General features: G+C 35.0%; 1 protein-coding gene across 1 annotated transcript in view; it reads left to right on the top strand.

The window, feature by feature from the left end:
- The first annotated feature begins 3025 nt into the window (after positions 1–3025).
- The window catches only part of LOC109098340 (xyloside xylosyltransferase 1-like), a 38733-nt gene continuing 25000 nt past the window's right edge, over positions 3026–16758 (top strand). The window contains exons 1-4 of the mRNA XM_042766649.1: positions 3026–3223; positions 3693–4239; positions 11561–11708; positions 16564–16696. Coding sequence (XP_042622583.1) covers positions 3754–4239; positions 11561–11708; positions 16564–16696 — 767 coding nt within the window. The 5' untranslated portion in view covers positions 3026–3223; positions 3693–3753. The remainder of the gene's footprint in view (positions 3224–3692; positions 4240–11560; positions 11709–16563; positions 16697–16758) is intronic.

The following is a 16758-nucleotide window of genomic DNA, read 5'->3' as shown; positions in this document are numbered from 1 at the left end:
GTAGTTAAACATTATGGTGAAAGATTCTGTGGACGAAATGGATGTTTTAGATGGTGAAATCAATGGCTTTTAGATGTTTCAAATGGATGACAGTGGTAAAATCATTTGCCGATGACACTACAGTATAATGCATTAGAACTAAAGATACTTTTATATACATACATGTGCATATATATATGTGTGTGTGTGTGTATATATATATATATATATATATATATATATATATATATATATATATATATATATATATATATATATATATATACGTGCACTGGTCCCCCTCATTGTCTCTTTTTTTTTTCATTAGTGAAGACAATGAGCAGTGAATGTTTCATTGTGCAGGGTGTCTCAGATGTGACGTTACAGGGCTGAGCAAACTAGAGAAGAGGAAATAAAGGTAGTTATCTTTTAATTTGTCCTTTTTAAATTAACTAAGGAGCGTCCTCTTGAGTCAGGTTAAGTGCCTTGCGAGTGGCCGTAATGGCAGTGTTACATTCGAGCTGCTCCCTTCGCCTGTTGATTTACAAGCTTTCTGGTTACAACAGCACTTTAGCTTCGCCGTTTTGAACCAGATCGTAATAATCACACCCAAAAAAACATTTACTCACCCTCATGCTGTTCCAAACCTCTTTCTATTTTCTGTGGAACACTAAAGAAGATATTTTGAAGAACGTTCAAGCAACATCGGACCCAATTGACTTTTGTTGAAAAAGTAAATATTTCATTTCATGTGTTTGGAGGGACATGAGGGTGAGTTAATGGTGACAGTTTTCTTTTTAGGGTGAACTATTTTTCTTTCTATCTCTTCTCGGCTCTTGTCAGTTAATCCAAGCCCCTGTCGTGTTTCTGCATTACTTTAAAGCTGTGAAAATGCACATTTACAAAAGAGGTGCAATCATGCTATTTAAATGGATATATGGCTACTGGCAGGAAACCCCTGAGTACTATTATTCTAACAACGTTTAATGTATGTTGTGTTTTCCTCAGAAGGAAAGGCAGTGGTCATACTTGCATAACCACCTGAGATATAAACGATCAGGTGAAGATCTGATTGGTCGACGTAGGAACTTAAGGAAACGACATATGCTCATTTCCACGTTACAATCTGATGAGGTCTTTACAGAGCCGAAATTCGGCTTAAATATTTGGCGGCATCAAACAATGCAAATCATAATGAAAGATGGTTCATTTTTCTACTGCTTTTAAGTTTAAAATGGTGTCCTGAGTACTTCTTATTGTAGTATTCCACATTTATGCATTTCTTTTTTTTCTTTTTTTTGTAAGCATTGTAACTCTTATATGCAGAAAACAGATGAACAGGTATACACTTGGTGTCAGACTGATGTATGCAGGTGGTTCTAGCACTTTGTATTCCTCCATTCTTTCTCTCTTAGCCTTTGGTCCTGAGGGATGCCTTAGTCTCCTGCATGTGTTTTTAACCCTACGTGCTCATTTACTGCCTGAAACTGATATCAGCTACATTAGAGCTTAGTCATAGTAAGCAGCCTTATGTTAGCTCTCCTAAAGCCATTTATTGCATGGTTCTGTTCACTACGTGTTTTTGTCTGTACAGGTTACAGATCTATTTGGGCTGGACCCGCTTAAAAGCCCATTCACAAATGTCTCAGTAGCTTTCTAATTTACTTTTTAATCGTTTTAATGACTTGCAAACAAACTATTGAGATGCAGAAATTCTGAATTCTTTTGTATGACAAAGGAAAATGCGAAAAAAGGAGTTTAAAGACAAAACGTTTATTTGTTGTACTTGGAAAATCATCGCTTGGAGTGGTCTTTGTGTCGACTACAGAGCCGTCAATGTTTCATAGCACTGAAGGTTTACTTGCATAGGCAATTTCATACCGATTGTGAATGTTTCAATGGTTTGGTCTGGAGTCTCTTTACAGTTAGAAACTCCACTACACCGATAAAAAGAGAGAAAAATGGCCATTTAAATTCAAAGAAAAATTAAAGTTTAAATTTGTTTGCTATTATGTGAAGTCTAAAAGATGGAGGATATAGAAAATTCTATTTAATGGAAGGTCAAAGCGTTTTTTTTTATGCTTTGAGTGTTTACATTTCTCTCTGTATTGCTGTCACATTTTACTCATTTATGTGTTGAATTATGATGTCATAAAGATATGATTTTCTTTACTATCACTATTATAAAATTATACATAGAGGGCCAAATACTTTCTTTACCTCCTTTCTTCCTTGCATGAAAAAAAGTGGGGGGGGAAAATAGAAAAAAAAAAAGAGAAAACTTGAAAAACTTGCCCTAGGAATTTTTTTTTTTTTGGTGGACAAGGGATTTTTGGCCTATGACTGCACTCAGTAGAAACCATCTATAAACTGCCGTCAGTTACAAAGCCTCATCTTCATTTCTATTCGGTTTCATTGTGCACCTCAATTCAAAAGTAGCTTTGTATCTAGTCTGTCTTCAATATTTTGAGTGTTATGTGACTATGTACAAATAAACGTATTTCAAGAAACTTTGTGGATCTGACTGATTAGAAAATATACATGTTCATGTATTTCTGTTTATATATATATATATATATATATATATATATATATATTTATTTATATTTATATATATATTTATATGTATATATATATTTTTATATTTTTTATATATTTTTATTTTTATATATATATTTATATAGTTTTTTATATATTTTTATTTTTATATATTTATTTTTATTTATTTATATTTATATATATATATATATTTATTTATATATTTATATGTATATATATGTATATATATATATATATATATATATACACATATATGTATTATATATTTATATATATATTTATATGTATATATATATCTATATATAATGTATATATATTTGTTTATAGTTTATATTTATTTCGTATATTTATATATTTATATGTATATATATATTTATTTGTTTATTTATATATATATATATATATATATATATATATATTATATATATATATTTATATTTATATATTTATATATATAAAGGTGTTTGATGTACCACGTGACTGCGAGACTTTTATTATGAACTAATGGCCTTCCGGTGATGTAAGACTCGCAAGTGTTTAGATGTCTCATGCCTGCACATTTCTTCTGTCTGCAAATGTATTTTCCCCTTCATTCTTTGGTGATCGACTGCTAGACCGTTTGCTTCCAGCAGCAGTGAAGGACTCTGTTGTTGTCGCGCGTTGCTGAGCGCGTCATGTGATGGCGGTAAGTGACTCCGTACCATCATGTGCTGTAACTGTTGCTTACATGACATCCTGCAGCGAGCTGAATCGATGTATATGTATGGATATGCAAACCTAAAACACTCTGCTACTGACTGCAGCAGACCTGACACTTTTGAACATTTCTTGTTTGAAGTTGTCCTCTGACCTGAACAGTTTTTAAAGGGACGGTTCACCAAAATAATCAGATTATGTCTCAGTTTGCTCACCGTAATGTTCTGTCGGACTGAAAACAACACAAAAGGCTTCATGAACTGGGCCCATATGACTTATCGCTATATGTTATAATATAAATCTGTCATATATGATTTATAATAATTATTATAAATCTTCTGAAGTCATATGACAGATTTGTGTGATGAACAGGCCTTATTATCACCTTTGCCAAATATGGTGCCATTAGATTAATCTTTGGAAAATGTCATTGATTAATTCCTATTTCTTGCACTCAGGGTGTGATCGGAGTCTAGAAACTGTCAACCAGACCTATTTTGTGCATGTAGAAGTGGATCCATGGGTGTCCTGCGGGCACTGTTGGTCACCATGGGAAGGATCAGCACATTTAGGTCCTATCAGATCATGCTGCTCTTTGCTGCAGCATTGGCAGTGGTGTCCTTCTACTACTTTGGCTCCGAAAAGCAGAACTTCTCAAGCACCACGAAACGGCTCAAGGAAACACAAGCAAGCCACAACACCAACCGTGAGGATGCGGATCTTTCCATAGACATCCGGTCTGGACGTCCAGAAAGCAGAACAGGAACTGGAGATGACCTGGACGGAAAGCCGTCACACTTTCATGCTCTCATGATGTTCACCAAGGTTTACAAGAGCTTGAGCTTGCAGCAGAAGTTTCAGGTGGCCATGCGCTCCATGGCCAAACACGGACGCTTCCTGGAGGATGAGATGCTGGTTCTCCATTACGTCTCTGATGCAGGTAGTCAGGAGCTGGGGGAGAAGATGCTTCCTGAACTTCTGCTGGATGCAACTTTCCGGTATGAGGTATGTACAGCGAACCTTCCAGTGTGTTTTCCAGTGTGTTTATCTCATGTTTTGATGTCTTTAAAATAGATTTTGATGATGATGATGATAATAATTATGGAGGAATTTTTTGGTCAGATTATAAACTAAAAGTCTAAAACTAAAAGTCTTAAACCAAAACTAAAAATCTAAATTTGAAACTTAAAGTCCAAGTCGAAATTAATTTGCGTATTTAGGATTGGGCATTTGGTATTTAGGATAGTGCATTTTGTATTTAGGATTGGGGCATTTTCTATTTAGGGTTGGGCATTTGGTCATTTAGCCATTTAGGATTTAGGATTGGGCATTTGGGGATTTAGGATTGTGAATTTGGTATTTAGGATTGGGCATTTAATCATTTAGCCATTTAGGATTGAGGATTGGGCATTTGAAGATTGAGGATTGGGCATTTGAGGATTGAGGATTGAGGAGTGTATGCAAATTAGGAGGCGTGGCCCAGAATACTGGAGGCTGGTTTGAAATGGCTGGTGCGCAGCGGCACCTTATGGACAGCAGAGGGAGCTCCCAGTGCTAAGGAGCACACTGTAATGAAGCCAAACAGAGCGAGTGAGCGAGGACTGTGTGATACCTTCAACTTAATGACAGCTTTGTAACATTTGTGGCCTCAAACCGAGCGTACAACTGATGCTTGCGCACGCGGTAAATTACCTCCGCGAGATGAAAACAATATCGCACGCGAGGAAACGGGAGCCTGCGAGCTCATTTCAAACTCTCGCGCGCGTAACATGTTTTCTTGTTCTTTGCGCACAATACAAGCCCTCGCGCGTGCATGATCATTCCCCAGCTGACAAAATGATCATTCACGACTGACCAAAAATAAAAGTGTTCGAGCGAGCAGGTGAGAAGATCGAGCGCGAGCAGCTTGGGGAATGATCAATGCGCGCGCGAGGGCTTGTATGAGCGCGCAAATGGGCAACGGTTCTTTTTCGTGAGCCGGCTCGTTTGACTCAGCTCACTGAAAAGAGCCGGTTCTTTTGGCTCACAAACGGCTCTTTAAAAAAACAATAATGTTTTTGACTATGATAGGTGTGAAAACAATTCTAGTAATTATTAAATGAAATCAAACTCACAATGTCCTCACAATTCGTTTGCTTTACAAATGCATTGATTTGTTATGAAAAAAAGAATACTATTAAACATTTGCATTTAAATTACAACTTTTTTTAATGTATAGAAACAACAACATTACAAAACAAATACAATCTGAATCTGAACAACATAATAGAACCCATATTAAAGAAAAATAAATAACTGAAAGGATTAAACTGGTCCCTCTTTTTGGCATGTTATATAACCAGCATGAACTATCTCACTAGTTATGTTTTGTATAACTAGTATGAACACACACACAATGCTGATCATATTTTTATTTTATGATAGATTTGCATTCAGAAATGCAAGCTGCCTTACTTTCGAGGGGCTGATGCGGTTTTCTTCTCTCCGAGGTTTGACACTGTGTGTGTGGTGTGTGTGTGATGGGCCCCGGCCCTGGCCCCCCGGCCCCTCATGCCATATAATTGGTTGACACCACGTGTATGATTGACAGGGACAGAAGTGTGAGGCTGTTCAGACGAATATGTGCGCCTTTAGGCCTATATAATATTTTTTTTGTTCTTGAATTAGTCAATTATTTTAAATAAAATAAAATGCATCCATTATTTCTTTCATTATTACATAATGATTTAAGGTTTTCTATAGGTTTATTATATATATTTTTTTAAATAGAGTCGGCCCTCTCAGATATGCGAGCCAGCTCTCGTCGTTTACCTACAAGAGCCGGCTCTCAGAGTCGGCTCATTCGCGAACGACCCATCACTACAAAGAACATGTTACGCGCGCGAGAGTTTGAAATGAGCTCGCGGGCTCCCGTTTCCTCGCGTGCGATTTTGTTTTCATCTCGCGGAGGTGATTTAACCGCGCGGCCAAGCATCGTTGATACGCTCGCGTTTGAGGCCACAAATGTTACAAAGCTGTTCCTTAAGTGAAGTTATCACACAGTCCTCGCTCAAGCCGCTCACTCGCTCTGTGCTTGGCTGTCATTACAGTGTGCTCCTTAGCACTGGGAGCTCCCTGTGTGCCATAAGACGGCCGATGCGCACCAGCCATTTCAAACCCAGGCCTCGCAGTAGTTTGGGCCACGCTCCTAATTTGAATACACTCCTCAATCCTCAATCCTCAAATGCCATCCTCAATCTCCTCAAAGCCCAATCCTCAATCCTAAATGGCCTAAATGATTAAATGCCCGATCCTAAATACCAAATTCACAATCCTAAATCCCAAATGCCCAATCCTAAATCCTAAATGGCCCTCAAATAGACCCAAATGCCCAACCCTAAATAGGAAAATGCCCAATCCTAAAATACAAAATGCCCAATCCTAAATACCAAATGCCCAATCCTAAATACCAGATTAATTTTCGATTTGGACTTTAAGTTTCAAATTTAGATTTTTAGTTTTGGTTTAAGACTTTTAGTTTTAGACTTTTAGTTTATAATCTGACCAAAAAATTCCTCCATAAATAATAATATATTGTTGTTGTTCTTATTTAGAGTAGTACTATTACTTGCAATAATCACCTTCTGATACATTTATATTATTGTTTTTTTATTTTTTTTGGTTTAATATAAAAATTGTTTTAATTTTTTTTATTATTATTATTATTATAGAAAATATAAAATATTTTTTTTTATTTTTGGACTGTTATTGTTATTTTTATTACTATTTCAATAGTTATTTATAATGTTATATTGTTTTATTATCTTCCATAATATAAACATACTTTACATAATACATATATCTTTAAAAATAAATGGATAAAAAACAAATTCAAAAACTAATATGCATATACAGTTGTTGGTTTATTATTATTATTATTATTATTACAACAATAGGTATTTCTTTATTATATAAACATACTGTACATAATACAAATAATATAATACATTGCAATAAAATATAATATAAAGTACTGGATCTTTTAGCTTAAGTTGCCAACAAGATTTTTTGGTTTGTAACCGTAAATTCAGAACGTTTTGGGGGTTTTCTTGTTTAATGCATGAAGGCATTTTCTGCGTTTTCTAAGCACAGCAGATGGCAGTGCAGGAAAGCTGAAATCAGACAGTTGCTTTGCACACATCATCCACAGGACTAGAGGTCACGCAGCAGACGTTTCCTTTACATCAGCTCACAGAAGAACAACACACAGCTCTCATACAGCAGCGCTCCCTCAGGACCGCTCACACTCTGTAACAGATTTTTTAGTTCATCAAAACAACTAGGGCTATTCTGTGAGCACATAAATATTATGACATTGAGATTGTCTTTATTTTTTGCGGATATTTTTGAGATGAGCGTAATTTGCTACTTAGAAGTCATTGTAAATGTGTTTTACACTCTAAAAAAATTCATAAAATTATAGTATATTTAAACAGACAAAAATGAAAATGCTATGACAATTTACTGACCCTAATGGTGCAATAAATCATGCTTTAGTAACCAAAGTATTTTTCCTGAGGGCTTTCAGTTGTGTGTTGGTTACTTGGGGGCAATGTTACTCTACCACAATGGGGTTTTGTGATTCCTCTTTGAGCTTCAGGATCTTTGGGCTGATCCTGCTGTAAAGGATTTGTCTTTATTACCATTAAGTAAACCTGGCCTAGTTCAGAGAGATAGGTGGTCAAGTTGTCACCGGATTTTTAGAGTTTCTGATTTTTTTCTCATTTGATTGATTATATAAATGCAGTGCAGTGTGTCTGCTCCTGTTCATGTAGTGAGCAGACAGCAGTGTTTCTGCCTAGCAACGCCCCTGTTGCCGGGCATTAGTGGAGGCTGATCCTCTGTCCTGGACAGGCGGATGGACAGTAGCTCAGTTTAGCAGGGATGCTGTGAGACTGAGGTTCAGATTACCTTCCTTTAATCCTGACTCTATTCAACACACACACACACACACACACACACGAGCACACAATGAGATAATGAGTATTTGGCTTAATGCAACATCCGATAATCATCATTACTACCCACCCCAACATGTGCTGTAACTTTTTAATTAAAACAGTACACACACACACACACACACACACACTCACAAAACAGCATCTTATTTCTGTGGGTAATAAAATTTGTTGATGATGATTGTTATTTTGAATAATTGTACTACTGTAGTAGTAATAATAGTAATATTAACAATTTATGATGATGATTATTGTTCTTTTTATTAGTATTGTTATTGTTGTAGTAGTATTTGTAGTAGAAGATGATTTGTATAATATTATATTTATGTAAACACACTGTAAATAAAATCATATAGAACCGTTGTAGTCATAGTGATAAAAATAAGCTTTGATTATGATTATTGTTGTTGAATTAATAGTAATACATATAAGTTAAAAAAAATAACATTTATTTGAAATAGGAATTTATTATAAATGACTTTACTATGTCTTTTGATCAATTTAATGTGTCCTAATTTAAATAAATAAATACATAAAAATCTTACTGACTTCAAACTTTTGAACGGTAGTGTAAATTAGATGTTTTGGAATTATAAATAAGAAGGCATGTCGTTTTTTTTTTTTTTTTTTTTGAAAATTAATCGTTTTTATTGCTGCTAAAAGCATTATGTAAGAAAAAGCGTTTTTATCTAAATTACAGCAGGTAATAATTCATGTTATGAGTAAGTTAAATGATTATCATTACGTGAAACTGAATGACTTATTATAATACAGCACTAATTGTAGTAGTAGCAATAATAATAATAATAATAATAATTTTTAATAATGGTTCAAAACTAATCTAAAACTAAAAATGATTTTATATTGGATTAGATTATTGTGCCAATATACAATGTATATGACAAATTCACAATAATAATAATAATAATAATTCATTCATAAGCATGTAGTTATTATTGTTATAATCATGTGGTTTTTAGGGCAGACTGTCTTTGTCTGCAGGCTAGAGACTGAACCTGGTCTCGCTCTCAAATCTGAACTGCGCAGACACAGAGCGTGTGGAAAGTTCCACTGTCACTGTGGGCTCACAGACTCCCATACAGTCTCATGACATCAGAAACCAGAATGAGTTCATCAGACATGTGTTCTCGGGTAAGGGATGACGGCTCCATCAGCTGCTGCTGGGGGTCATTAGGGGTCATTCTTTGAGCTCTCTGAGGAACTGAATGAAGCGTGTGAAAGCTTGATGATTTGAGCCTTTCATTCTTTGACATCTGTGTGTTGCGGTTTGCCTGCACTGGCAGATAGAGGTAGATGATGGTCACATATTGCATTTGATATGGCCATGCTAAACTGATTTAAAGCATGGTTTACTATAGTAGTATCATGGTATTCTATGCAGTATATTGAAGTGATGTTGTTAATACTATTTGATAACCTCACTGTGACATGGTGCTTTTTAGTTTAGGTATGGAAAACATATTCTCAATGACTATGTTGTTAGAATTCCTTCACAGAACATTCAGACTGTCAGTGAAATTTATGCAAACACACTCTAACTTTATTATAGACCTTCACACCTCCAGAACTATTTGGAAAGTCAGAAACGCATAAAATGACCATCAGGCTCTGCTCCGAGTCCCCATGGGCATTAACCCTGTCAGAAGCTTTTAATTTAATATTGCACTGCACTTCATGTGCTAGTAACAGAGATTACACTGAGCTCTGTATGCGGCTACACTCTGAAACTCATTCAAATTCCTGGAAGAGTTAGCCGATCCCTGCAGTTACTCCATCTATAAAATGAACCTAGCATTTACTGGTGTAGTTTCGGTTCCTATTTATTAGTTCTTCTGAAGTGAAATGACAGTTTTATTGGAACTGAAATGAATGTTCTGTCTTCTTTGAAGTTCTTATGAACAAGTTTTGTTTCCTGTTATTTCTAACTGCTTCTGCATTATTTACCAGTGGCTTTAAAGGTCATATCACAAATAAACTGTGATAAAATATTAAATGGATTGCTGCCAAGCTTGATATTTTTGGAGCAGATTTAAAAAAAAAATAATAAAATAAAAATAAAAGTTTTATATTCACAAAGACTATTTATTTGATCAAAATACAGTAAAAACATTAGTATTGTGAAATATATATATTTCATTTTAAATAACTGTTTTCTATTTAAATATATTTTAAAATGTAATTTATTCCTGTGATGACAAAGCTGAATTTTGAGCTTTTGACATTACTCCAGTCTTCAGTATCAGATGATCCTTCAGGAATCGTTCTAATATGCTGACTTCCTGCTTACGAAACATTTCTTTTTGTTTTCAATGTTGAAAACATTGTGTTACTGTGATAACTGTGATACATTTTTTTGATGAATAGAAAGTTCAAAAGAACAGTATTTATTTGAAATAAAAATATTTTGTAATTTGTAGCATTATAAATGTCATTTTTGAACAATTGAATGTGTCTTTGGTGAATAAAAGTATTAATTTCTTTCAGAAATCCCAAACTTTTGAATGATATTCTTTATTGAAATTCTCTTATTCTATTTGGAATTTTTGAGTTTGCAGGACAGTAACAAATATTTTATTACATTGGATCATATCTTTTAGGGTGAAAAGAGAAGCACATTCTGTATGTCACACTTCTACTTTCAATTGTACTCTTTTCCGAATTTTCTGAGCCTAAAGATTAAGGGTGAAGAAACTCTTGTGTTTCGAAGGAAATCTGCCTTTATATCCAACAAATATTTGTCTAACTGTACTTTTGCACTTACTGTCTTCTACACAAATGAGACAAAACATTGTTGCAATATCGACTGTGTTTCTTGAATCTGAGCTTGTGCTGAATTAGGGCCTTTGTTTCACCAGACTGAAGGTGGAATTCTAATTCTATGGCAGAAACATATATTACCTCTGGAATCAAAACCTTAATGGGGAATCTATGATGACTGAACAGCCCCCTCACCCGCCACATCAATCCTTTTTGTGCAACTTAGCGTTAGATACACATTATCTGATTGCATGTGTCGAGTCGACGCCAAAGCTTTGCATTGCAGAGCCAGATTGGTTGGGCCAAATTCACTGCAGACAAACACGGGTATTGTGTGTTTTCAATGGAAGGAACAGTAAAAGACACCTGTTAAGATTCACTGAGCCAAATGTTGAACACCTTAGAATGAAATCTCAGTGCCAAAGCCCCAGCGTAGGGTAGAAACACAGCCCATTCACCCATGCACAAATCTACAAATATGTAGTGTCAGTGTCACTACGGTCACAAAAATACCCTTGTTTAACACCGATATTGTCTGTTGTCTATTCCAGGTGGTGTTTCACAATGTAGATGCCCTTACGGAGAAATTATTCCCCATCGTGGAGGCCATGCAGAAACACTTTAGTGCAGGTTCCGGCACGTACTATAGTGATGCCATCTTCTTCCTGTCGGTGGCCATGCATCGCATCATGCCTGCAGGTGAGCTGTGGGACTTGATGTGCCGAGTTGTTAATAGGCATAAGAAAAGCAACTGAAATTTTTGGTTTGCTGTTTTTTTTGTGTTATGTTGGTACAAGCCGGTATATATGTATATGTGTATATGTATATATGTGTATATGTATATATATGTATATATATATGTATGTGTGTGTATATATATATATACATATATATATTTTTTTTTACATTTTAAGGAGTTTAGATTAACACTGAACATGAATAACAAAAGTAGATTTATGCAATATGTATGAATTAACATTAACCTAGATTAATAAATGCTGTAAAAAAAAACTTTTTTTGTTTTTTTTGTCATCTCCATTTTTGTTTCGCTGTTCTTCTGAATCCTCTTTCATGTTGTGTTGTTCGTATTGTAATTCTAAATAAATCTCAGCATTAAATTAACTCATTATTAACTCTCATTTTGTTCCAAGCCTATATGAAAAAAATTTGTGGAAGTTATTTTGAAAGCTCTTCAATTTCCATACAGTAGTAGTTCAGAATGACCATGGCTGTATTCCACAGACCTTGTGTGTTCCACAGACAAATTACCAGTGTTTGTTTTTTGATGAATTATCTCTTTAACCTTGGTTTTTTTTATTTACTTTTTTGACCCACTGACTAGCAACTCAAACCCACCTCAAGGAATTCCGTCCTGATTACTCTGATTTCTCTGTACATCCGGAGGAGGTCTGTCTGCTTGCATGACTCTCTCCCCGTCTGTCCCGCCAGGCTTATTCCGGTCATCGACTCTTTACCAACAGGGCGGTCAATACCGGCCCACTGAGAGGCTGAATAAGTGAGCCCTGAGGAATAAACTGACACCATCCATCTCACTTTAGAGCATGATCCCTGGAAGACCACTGGCCCACTGAGCAAAAATGAGGTCTAAAAGAGCAAGATTAGGTTTTTTTCAGGATTTTTATTTTTCTTTGTTCTTCTGAAACCTGAGTGGGGTGGGGAGGGGGGAATAAGCACATGCCCAGGGATTTTTAAAAATAAATGCTCTAGTTTTATGTTCTATCATATTGCTGTGAGGGATTTGGCTGTTCATTAAAAGAACATTGCGCCTGGAGGCGAGCTGGTATATTAACTGCGTAGCCCAAGTGACAACAGGAGCTGTGAAAATAATTGGCCCTTGTTTCAAGTGGCTATGAATCTTCTTTTATTGTGAAGCAGTGGCATGTGTTCGGCAGCTCGTGAGGGAACAGAAAGCCTATGTTTTAAAATTCTTTCGCTGCCTCAAGAACAATGCGTTTGTCAACAAAGTCTGCTACTTTGAGGTATTTTAGCAGTTGTTTTTATTGTGTCTGCTGGTAAACAGATCAACTAGAACATCTAAAGGTAGATATTTAAATGTTTATTCCCAGTGATGTCTTTGATGCCATTGATCTATTGGAGGTTTCAACACAAGCTGCTATACAGGTTAACACTGTTTACTAACCAGACACAACATGACAAGAATGGCAATCAATCACAAAACAAATCAGAACAAACATTAATTTTACTGCAGCTTTTTATGGTTGTGAAATATCTGATTCTAAACTTTTTTTTAATATACCTAAGGTGAGGTCCATTGATATTTTACTGCTGAAAGGGGTATCTGGCATGACACCACAGAGATAAAATATATTTGTTTTATTTTTAAAATAACATTTAGTGTTATTTATAGTATTTATTAATATTTATAATCAGTTTTTTATTTTTATATTTTCAGTTTTCATTTTAATTTTTAGGTTAAGTTATAGTAATCTTATGTGCTTATGCCAATTTTATTAGTTTTTTAATACATTTCTATTTAGCTTTAATATTTATTTGTTTTTCATATATTTATTTTTTTATTTTATTTGAGCTGTATTTCAGTTAATGAAAACATTTTGTAACAGTTTGTTATCAAACGTTTTATCATGTTATGTTTGGTATATATAGTCGCAGACAACAATCACAGTACTCGCAATATAACATTTGCTACTTTCTTTGTCCGTATGTTTGGAAAATAAGGTAGAGGTTAAACATATCAAAACAAACCATATCTTGGTGATTCGTAAAACCACCTCAGATACTGTTTTATCAACATTCAAACTCAAAAGGTGTTCGAACAACTAAGGAATCTTATTTTGTGCTTTGAAAAACAAAGTAGACATTTGATATACTTAAAAAGAAACATCTGTTGTATCTAAGGCAGTCAGACAGTTCTGTATAACTCATTTGCCTTTTGACTTCTCTAAAATTGAGTCACTATACTAAGGAGTTACTGTCAGAAATTAATCATGAACGTGTCTAGACATTGCAAAATTTTGAAACTTTATGCAATACCATTTTTACAGTTGTCAGTCAATCATGTGACTCCATGTGTCTGTATGACCTTCCACATGATTATGAAAATATTCTTCCCGGAAAAAGGTTTCCATTTCTATAGGGTATGATCTTTCATCCCAGATTTTAACCACCCTATTGCATTTACTCTTTTACCACTTGAGATATTTTTCTTGCTGATGGAGAATGTCCAGATAAGACCAGGTTTTAATCTCAAAAAGAGGTTGCCCTCTAACAGCCTTTATCACATGCTGTTGTTTTCACTGAGAAAGGCAACAAAGCCATAATCCATGGAGAACAGATGGAATTCCACCTGCTCCATACTTTTAGTGAGGAAAGTAAAGTAGATTACTTGGATTACTTTGCATTGGTATTCACCTTAATAGGGTTTCTAATTGTGAATACACAGTACATCTGCAAGAGGATTATTTCTAAAAAAATAAATAAGGGAAAACCTAAAAGAGTCAAATATTTCCCAAGATGATGCTGTTAAAAGCTAGTTCAAAAGTCTTACATCTGTAAAACACAGGCACTCTTTTAAAAGTATGTCAAGCTTCGGTGCCCCTAGTCATTTTAGATGACAAGGCTATTTTTGAGCATGTTCAACTGTGTGTTCCCTTGCCTGTAAATGTGCTGTGAATGTCCTAGATGTGTATGTACTCAGCTAAAACTAGAAAATGTGTTTATAAGGCTCAATAGGCATATCTCCAGCACCCTGGGCCATGATGGAGCTGGTGAACTTTATGTGGACCCGTTTCTTGAAAGGCATTATGGCTTCAGGCTGCAGAGGCCCAATGAGATGAATTAGTGCAGTGGTTAATGCTTCAAAGGAGCATTTTAACCTGCCTCTGTGGCTCATCCTGCCCAAAGCGACTGTTCCTCTTTTAATCCGGTGTACTGTGACGCATGGGTTTTGTTTTTTGGAGTTTGGAAGCAACTCTGTTTTGGGTGGTAAAAATGGCCTTTGTTCAAACTGGGGAGTCGAGTTTGGTGTTTGGGATTTGATAATTTTTCAGAAGTTTCAGCACCACTTTCGACACCAAACTGAATACTAACTATTTACAACTGCAAGACTTTGTTATAAAAATGTTGGGTGATAATAGCTGATAATTATTTTTATTATGGCAAATAAGTAACATCATGGGCGATATTATAAGGCCACACTGCCTGTTTTTGTTGTTGTTTTTAATAGTGCTTTGCTAAATATAGTCACATCAGAACAAAATAATGAACCGTAGAAAAGATAATTATGGTTAACCGTAAGTTCTCATTTGTTAACATTAGTTAATGCATTAGTAATGCAGAACTAACTTTTTACAGCATTTATTAATCTTTCTTAATATTTGTTAATAAACATAAAATTTTTCATTGTTCACGTTAGTTCACAGTGCATTAGCTCATGTAAACCGATAATTTGCTTATCGAGGCTGCATTTTATCAAAAAATATTGTTAAATCCTTTTTTCAATTTAGTATTTTTTTCTTTTTCAATATATTGTAACATGTAATTTATTGCTGTGCAGCCGTTACTCCAGCCGTTACTTCACATGATCCTGCAGAAACCTTTCTAATATACTGATTTGCTCAAGAAACATTTATTATTATTATTATTATTATTATTATTATTATTATTATTATTATTATTATTATCAATGCTGAAAACAGTTGTGCTGCTTTTTTGTGGATACTGTGAATTTTTTTTTTTTTTTTTTCAGGATTATTTGATGAATTGAAAAATCAATAGTATAGCATTTATTTGAAATAGAATCTTTCATAACATTATAAATGTCTTTTCTGTTACTTTTGATCAATTTGATGCATCCTTACTGAAAAGTATTAGCCTAATAGAAAAGTGCAGAGTACTTAACGCAGCTCATTAAACTGGGATAGGATAAATTATTTGAACATTATGAAAAAAGTTACATTTAAGTTTTGTTTTTGATCTCCATTCACTATAGATTTGTTTCCTGTTTCATACAAATTCAGCACTTGTCCTGCTTTTATCATTGCTCATGAAGTGTTTTGTAGTCAGCCTGTGTGTTTGGAGGGGAGTGCTGAGATCGTTCATATTGATTCGTCCAGTTTCCGGTGCTTTTTTTGGAGAGATGTCGGGGTGAAATGCCTGACCAACTAAACAGCTTCGGCCGGCCGCTCTCTTTTCATTGTTCTAATTAAAACAAGCATAGTTTTGGCCCCCTATGTTTTGCTTTCCGAATGTATGTCATTGTGTGTGTGGCCTCTGCTCCACAATGGTGTGTCCAGAATGTTGTCTTGAGGGCTTTGTTGTCCAGTGTGCTCACATGAGGCCATCTGACGTGAGAAAACCCCTTCGGATGATGATGTTCCATCATTTGTTAATTCATCTAAGATACGGGTTTTCTGCATTGGTGTACACAAAGAAACAATATTGTGTATCTGATTTATTGCATGTAACACTGCTCACAACTTGTAGGATGTGATTATTTTGGTGTTCATTATTTCCATTCAGATTTGCTTTACTTTCTCTTTCTTTCGCCTCCTAGAACTGAAGCGCATTGTTCAGTTGGACCTGGACCTCAAATTCAGAAGCAACATCAGAGACCTCTTCCAAGAGTTTAACCATTTCCCTGCTGAGGCTGTCATTGGAATTGCACGTGAAATGCAGCCAGTTTACAGGTATCTGACATAGCTCTGTATACAGCAAAGTAATTGTGTTCACAGTTCTCACATTTATATGC

Source organism: Cyprinus carpio, chromosome A11 (assembly GCF_018340385.1).
Source record: "Cyprinus carpio isolate SPL01 chromosome A11, ASM1834038v1, whole genome shotgun sequence".
NCBI classification, from domain to species: domain Eukaryota; kingdom Metazoa; phylum Chordata; class Actinopteri; order Cypriniformes; family Cyprinidae; genus Cyprinus; species Cyprinus carpio.
The sequence above is the reverse complement of the archived record's forward strand: the minus strand, read 5'-3'. Positions and strand labels throughout refer to the sequence as shown.